General features: G+C 58.8%; 1 protein-coding gene across 1 annotated transcript; it reads right to left on the reverse strand.

Moving 5' to 3' along the window:
• Window positions 1-1,165: 1,165 nt before the first annotated feature.
• On the reverse strand, window positions 1,166-6,256 carry PITX1 (paired like homeodomain 1). The gene is made up of 3 exons (XM_075543115.1): window positions 6,091-6,256; window positions 3,589-3,821; window positions 1,166-1,708 (listed from the first exon to the last, which is right to left on the reverse strand). Exons 1-3 carry the CDS (start codon window positions 6,254-6,256, stop codon window positions 1,166-1,168), a joined length of 942 nt encoding a protein of 313 aa, XP_075399230.1.
• Window positions 6,257-7,490: the final 1,234 nt, after the last annotated feature.

A 7,490-nucleotide genomic window follows, 5' to 3' on the forward strand; every position in this document is an offset into this window, starting at 1 on the left:
CTCACTCGGGAGGCTGTCTGTTTTCCCAGCTGCTCGCGGGCGCTGGGGCGCGCAGTTCCCATCCTACCCACAGCCCTTTTCGGCCAAATGAAGCAGTCGGGCTCGGCAGTGGTCAGCACGCTCGGACTATGGTTTTAATAGACGTACATGGACAAGTCGATATAGACAGATTTATAATTCTATACAGTCAGTCCGACATACACAGGGACGCTGTAAACAGGGACGCGGGCCGGGGAGCGGGTGTGCAAAATGGGCGCAGCGCAGGGTGGGGGGGTCCCTCGCCGCGCCCTGCGCTCTTCCGGCTCGACTCTTGCACGGGGGCAGGCGAGGTGGAGGGGGCTGCTAGCCAGGTCGGGGGCCACCTCCTAAGCCGGGAGCGGAGCAGAGGGCCCCGGTGTGTGGCTGAGTTCGGGGCCTGGGACGCTCGGCGGCGGCGAGCTCTCGCCGTGTACACCGGCACCTCGACTGCGCCAGCCGCGGCTCCGTGGCCGTAAAATCGGGCTCGGACGCGCCGGCCAGGTGTGGCCTCACGACCGGTCCCGGATTTAGGGCTGGGCACTCCTCCCCCTGGCCCAACGGCCACCCCAACTCAAGCAGGAATCCAGCTAAGGTGCGCTCGGCTCGGCCTGGCCCGGAGAGGGGGCCGGGGGTCGCGCCGGGCCGAGCGCTCCCAGGCCCGCCGGGCTCCGCGCAGCGAGCGGGCGCGCGGCCCGTGGCACTCAGTCCGGGCCTAAGGCGGCGGGAACGAGGGCCACAAGGACGTCTTTTCCCGGCTACCAGGCGCTCGTCTCCCGTGCCGCGTCCCCTTCGCGGGGTGGCCCGGCCGGGCCCGTGGGAACGAACACACAACATTCGTGCCATCCCGAAGGAAATTGCAACTCATCCGTTTTGGTTATTTTTTTTTCTCGCGGCACTCTCTGCGATGTCTTTTTGTTTTTGAATTTTTTTGGTTTGATTTTCTTTTCTTTCTTATTTTTTTGGGGGGGAGGGCAGAGTGGGGTCCGGAAAAGCAAACACAAAACCAACCAGGAGGCGGGCGGAGTTGGGGGAAGAGGGGGCTGCGCAGGCGCGCGGTTTGCGGCGCGGCGAGCTCCCCCGCGCCCGCCCGCCCGCCCGCCCGCCGGGGCGCTGTGCCGGCGCTGGCCCGCGTGGCCGGGCCGGGCGGTCAGCTGTTGTACTGGCACGCGTTGAGGCCCGAGGCCGGGCCCTGCAGGCCGCCGTACCCGAACGACGAGTGCTGCTTAGACTTGAGCCGCAGGCTAGCGAGGCTCGAGTTGCACGTGTCCCGGTAAACGCTGTAGGGCGAGGCGGGAGTGCCGTACGGGCAGGCGCCCGGCGACATGGCCGAGTTTAGCGAGGAGCCGGTGAGGTTGTTGATGTTGTTGAGGCCGGAGTTGGGCATGCCGGGCACGGCCCCGGGGCCCATGCTGGACGGCATGGTCATGGAGGAGATGGAGCTGGGGGCCGAGAACATGGACTGCGACGACAGCGGGCCCATGGAGTTGAAGAAGGTGAAGCTCTTGGTGGCGAGCGGCGCTGGCGCTAGGCTTTTGGCGGCCCAGTTGTTGTAGGAGTAGCCGGCGGCGTACACGTCCTCGTAGGGCTGCACCAAGCCGCTGAACTGCGGCACGTAGCCGCCCTTGCACAGGTCCAGCTGCTGGTTGCGCTCCCGCTTCCGCCACTTGGCTCGCCGGTTCTTGAACCAGACCTGGGGGAGGGGGCGCGAGAGGGTCAGGGTGGCCGAAGGCGGGAAGGCGACCCCCACTCCCACCTCCTGGAGCCCGCCGCCCCGCTTCCTTCGTTCGCTCCCACTATGTTTCTTTTCCTCGACTGATATTTCCGCCCCAGCCTTCCCTCCGTAATAATTCCTTTCCTGAGCACAGAAATCTCACTCTTTCCCTTTTTCAGATCTTTAGCCTCTTCCTAAATTAAACTCGTTTTTCTTTCATAGAGATCCTTATTTGTTCTGAACAAATTGTCCTTTCTTTTCCTCCCAAGCGCCTCGCCTTCCAAATGGGCCTCTGTTTCCTACAGTTTCGATCCACACTGTCTTCATCCTCGCCTTCAGGTACAAAAGGTGATTTTTACCCTTAATTTTGCGGTCTTCCTACGCCCTCACTTCTTCCATCTATTTTTTGGCTTATTGGCAATTTTATAATTTCACTTCTGACTCAAATGTTTATGTTCATTTGGTCTAACTCGTCTCCTCCCTCAGATCGTCCATTTTCTTTTCTTCTCCCCAATCTTCCATCCTTCTAAAGACTCCGTTTTTTCCCCTTCACTCTTTCCAAATACCTGATTTTTCTCTTCTTTAAATAGTTCTACCCCGCCCCCCGCCCAATGTAATGCTTTCGTTTAAAATATTAGTTTTTTTCTGGCACCCAAATATATGCCAACGATATTTTTTTCTTGCAAATACTTAATTACTTTGCACTTCTTACTAATTTCACTCTCATCTCCTCCACCTTCCCGCACAAAAATTTGGTAAGAATCTCATTTTTCCCAACTCCTGTCCTCACTGATCCTCGCCTATCCTCCCATCAAGCGTCCCTAGCCCTCCAAGTTCTTCCTCTGGGCGTGGGCCTAGTGTCCCTAAATGAACCCCTACATCTCAGGTTTGTTCTGCCCTGGTGACCCCCAACCCCCTCAGGCCACCACCATCAACAGGGGCAGTATTAGTGAATTTAGCATTAGCAATTTCAGCCTTTTCACCCCACATCCCACTGGATTAGCCATCCTGACTGGGTTGGGTTGAAGGCTGGGATGTGGAGTCTGCCGTCCAGGTGGCACTTTGGCCTGGCTGGGGAGTTTCTCCCAATATTGGATTCTTTCTTGCTACCCTGGCCAGGAAACTGCTTTATTGGGAACCAAAGAGTGAGGAATGGGAAGTGCAGTCTGGACTTGGGAATGAGATTGTACACATGAAAAGGGATTTGGTTCTAGGGCCACTGAATGCCATCATCTCTCCAGACCTGCCACCTGTAGGCAAAGGCATACATAAGGCAAAGGTCCAATTTAGAGGCTTACTGGCTGGAAGGGGCAGGTGGGACATATCCTGAGATTCTGGAGAGAATGGGGTATCATCGGTTGGGTCACTGCCTATGAAGTTTTGAGACGCCAAACTCAAGCACCCTTCAGATAGATCTCTTTGAGGCAGCTGGGCAAGACATGCCTTTCCTTCTTTGGGGGGTGGTACCAGCAGCTCCTGAAGTCCCCAGCAGTGGGGACAACCTTTGCTAGGCTAAGATTCATGGGAGTGAATCTAAGGGGCATTGACAACTCTGTGGGGTCACAGTCTTTGGCAGAGCTGAGGGTCAGTGAAGATGAAGACCAAAGGAGTCTGGTCTGAAGCTGACCAGCAGAGGGACAAGGGGCTAGCAGGTAAGGGTCTTAGCAGCTACTGACTAGGCCAGAAGATAAGGCAGGGTCTCCTTTGGCAGAGAGAAGGAGCGGTCTTTGTGGTAGGGTTGAGGGTGGAGGGCTGGGCATGGGTGTACACCTTTAAGGGGTAGGTGAAAGTAGCAGCAGACCTGGGCTCCTGTCCCTAGGTGAATGGCTGGCCCCCTTAGGTCCACACCCTGGGCTCACCCTCACTCTTGGCTCTGTGAGGTTGGTCCACACAGCGATCTCCTCCCGCATGCTCATGTCCGGATATCGGTTCCTCTGGAACGTGGCCTCCAGCTCTTGCAGTTGCTGGCTTGTGAAGTGCGTTCTTTGCCTCCTCTGTTTCTTCTTCTTAGTGGGGTCTTCTGAGCTGCCGCAGCTGGCACCGCCCGCACCACTGTCCTCCTGCCCCTTGGGCTCCCCGCCTCGCTCCTTCTCTGCAGCAGGCAGGACAGGTCGCTTGTTACTTGGGGCTTCAGATTGCACCCGGGTCCCGGCTCCACCGAAGCACCCACCCTCCTGCCCACAGTGTTGGTGGCCCTCCCTCTTGCCAGGGGCCCTGGCATCACTCCCATTTGGAAGAGCCCACCCTGGTGCCAGAGAGTCGGTAGGCTCAGACTGGCATGGGGAAAGCAGTTACCAGCCAGCCAGCAACCCGGCTGGGCAGAGCTGTTCCCTATGTTCCCGCTTAAGCTGTGCCGTCATTAGTAAAATGCACACCTTTCTCAGGCTCCTAATGCTCTAAGTCTGCGGGGTGGTGGTGGGGTCTCTTGTTTCTGAACTAGAATCTAGACAAGTTCTGCTCTTTCTCTCCTACCTTCAGGAGGGTTGGAGGAGCAAGAGCTAGGCTGGGCGCTGCAGCCCCCCACTTATTTTCTCCCCAGATTGTGCGAGGCCTTAGCTCAGCAAAACTCAGTTGGAATACAGCCGTTTCTGGGCCTTCAGTCCAGACTTCTAGTCTCATGGCCGAGAAAACCTTCACAGCAGTCCAGACAGTCTCACAGACGCTGTTACTCTGAGCCGTAGTCTACATTTTCTCCTTGGAGTTCTGTCTTTGAAAGGACACAACCCACTGGCAGCCATAGAAACACCAAACATGAAAAAGAATTTAAAAGCAAAACACAGACACCCAGAAAAGCTCACAGCTCTCTGCCGTGAGACACACAATGGGTCACAAATTCTCAGAAAGAGGCAGGTAGGGACACAGCTCCAATGCTGATGGAGTCCTGAATAGGTGTGCAGACACCTTAATAAATACAGTGCTCTATGCGAATGCAGCTGAGGCAGAAGGCAGCAGTTACTTCTCTGGGATTATTACAGTGTATCCTTCAGGTGCCAATTGTAGCGACCTCCCAATAAACTCACACCCCGGTGAAGAGAAAACTTCAATGGCAGAGGAATGCATTCTAATCACATAATTTAAATCTTCCAAAAGAGCACCACTATTAAATGAATTTTGAGAAAATCCCAGGGAAATACGCCATTTTGAATCGACTTTTAAAATCTTCCCAAGAACCGTGTTGCAGCTAGATATTTTAAAGTTCAGAGAAACAGACCTAGAATATTTATTCTCACAGATTTGAAAACAAAGTAAAATCACTATCGATTTAGTTTTAAAAAATCAAGCCATAGCGATTTATCTGCGTCTTCAAAACAGAACCCAACCAAAAGAGCACGCTAAAAACTTTTGAAAACAAAAGTGGAGTCCAGCCCTGACTTTGAAAAAAACCAAGCAAACAACACTCTTCAGAAAAAGATACTTAGGGATGCAAAACAGAAACAAATAAGAGATTAAAATTGAGAAGAGACACACTCAGCGGTGGATTAAGAAATGAACGCAGGCAGAGGAGCCCGCAGCCCGCCGGCCCGCCGAGAGCAGCCAGGAGCCAGACAACCAGACAGCAGCGCCGGGCCAGGACCGCGGGCGCAGAAGCCGCTCGGAAACCCGGGCGGCCAGGACGGGCCGCGGACTAGCCGCCTTCCCTTGGGCCTGTGCTGCCCGCTCGCGGGTCGAGCCAAAGCTCCAGCCGGGGCTAAAAGACAGCTCGAAGTGAACCCTGAGCAGTCCGGGGGACCAGGATCTTGGGACCAAGAGCTTTCATTCCGAGTTCAGACTGGCCCGTTCGGGGGCTGGGTCTCTCCTAAGCCAGCTCGCCCTCCGTACCTTTTCTGGACGTAGCTCCCTATTCTCCTTTGCTTTTCTGGTTCTTGTCTCCCCCCCACACCCCACCCCGTTTCCCCTCCTTTTCTCCCTATTACTGTGTCTCCCGCCGCCCCTGTGCCCCTGTGCCCCTCTCTGGGCACGTTCTCTCGTCCACCACCCGGATTCCTGTCCTGATGGGTGCCTCGTTCTCCCAACGGCCTCGCAGCGCCCAGTTGCGCAAACCCAACTCCCTTTTCGTTTTTCTTTGCGCCTGATCTGGCGCGGGGAAGGAGGGGGCTGTCAGCGGGCCCGCTGGTCTTCGAATCAGCTTGTTTCTTAGAGCTTTGGGACCGCGTGGAAGAGCCTTCGTGTGTGTGTGTGTGTATTTGTGTGCGTGTGTAAATTTCCGCGTTCATCCCCAGGTCGAGAGCGGGAAAAGGAAAGCTCGCGGGGCGGAAAGGGAGTCCGTCCGTTCCGTGCCGGCGCCAGGCCCTGGCTCCTGCTTCCCCGCCTCCTGCGCCCCGGGGTGGCTTCGTGCGCCCCGCGCGGGGAGCTGCTCTTACCTGGCAGCTCCGTGTCCGACGACTCGCTGGCCGAGTTCTCGAGGGGATCGCGGGGGTCGGTGGCGCGGGCCAAGTGGAAGGCGGGCCCTATGTCGTGAGGAGGAGGCGGTGGCCGGAGCCCCTCCGGCAGCCGTTCCAGGCTCATGCCCCCCTTGAAGGCGTCCATGAAGGCGGGGACTGCGGTGGGCGCTCCAGGAGCCGGGGCTGGGCGCGCCCGGCCGCCCTGGCTGCGACCTGCGGGGACAGGAGCGCAGTGCCTAAGCGGCTGCCCCCCGGGGCTGTCCGCGCCCGTGTCCACGCCGCGCCAGCCCCATGGACCGCCCGGGACTGCGGGGCCAGGCCGGCGGTGGCGGCGGTTTCTCGAGACCCGATGCTGGGCTCTGCGCTGCGCTCCAGCCGCCCGCCCGGCCCCGGCTCCCTATCCGGGGCCGGTTTCTAAGGCTCCGGACGGCGCCGACAGACTCGGTCTTAAAGCGACAGCACACTCAGCCAGGTTCCAGCAATCCCTGCGCCAGGGGTGGTGGGTGGGGTGGGCTTGGGTGGGAGGGGGCTGGGGAGGGAGGGAGCGAGCGAGCCAGGGAGCGCGGGCGGAATCCAGCCCCAAGCCGCCCGCGCCGCCGCGCCCTCGCGGCCGTCCTCCCTCCCTCCCTCCTTCCCTCCCTCCCCCGCCTCGCCCGCACCCTCCCCCTCTGCAGGCACCTTCCCGCCGCCTCCCCGCCCCCCGCGGCCTCACTGCGCCTCTCCGAGCCTCTCCCTCCCTCCCCGGTGACACACCGAATTCTCCCTCGGCCGCACAAAAGAAACGCATCTGGCCTGCAAGTCCCGCACGGCTCTTGCCCACTCCGGGCCCCAAATGACTCGCTCCGCGCAGAATCAGCTCCTGTGTGGACGGTCTCGCAACCCCCAGCCCCGGCAAGAACAGCCTCAGAATAAGCGAAGGTTCGCTGGGAAGGAGCTCACCGAGCCGGCTACTCGGAGCTAGCGCCAGGGCGGGGGCAGAGCCCGGGGCCCGTTCCGGCAGCTCCCACCGGTACCCTCGTCTAGGGGCCCGCGGCCCCCCCCCCTTCTCCCGGGACCGGAGCCCGACTGAGTGACAGCCGCCTGTGCTCTAATGGGCCCCCGGATGCTGCCTCCTAATTAGCTTGGACCCTCTCCCCGAAGGCTGCTGGTTAGGCCTCCCCCTCTACACCACAGTCAATTTTCCGGGATTGGGATAGAAATGATGGCTTCTAATCAGACGAAACGTTTCTTTTGGCTCCAGGCTGCTTAGGAGTGCAGTGGGGACCCCAGGAGCCCAAGCAGGCCTTACAGCTGCTGCTGCTGCTGCTGCTGCTGCTGCTGCAGAGCCTGCCTCTCCAAGGGCACCTTCCATGGACTAGGCGAGCCAGCCTGAAGGCAGG

Source organism: Tenrec ecaudatus, chromosome 2 (assembly GCF_050624435.1).
Source record: "Tenrec ecaudatus isolate mTenEca1 chromosome 2, mTenEca1.hap1, whole genome shotgun sequence".
Classification (NCBI taxonomy): domain Eukaryota; kingdom Metazoa; phylum Chordata; class Mammalia; order Afrosoricida; family Tenrecidae; genus Tenrec; species Tenrec ecaudatus.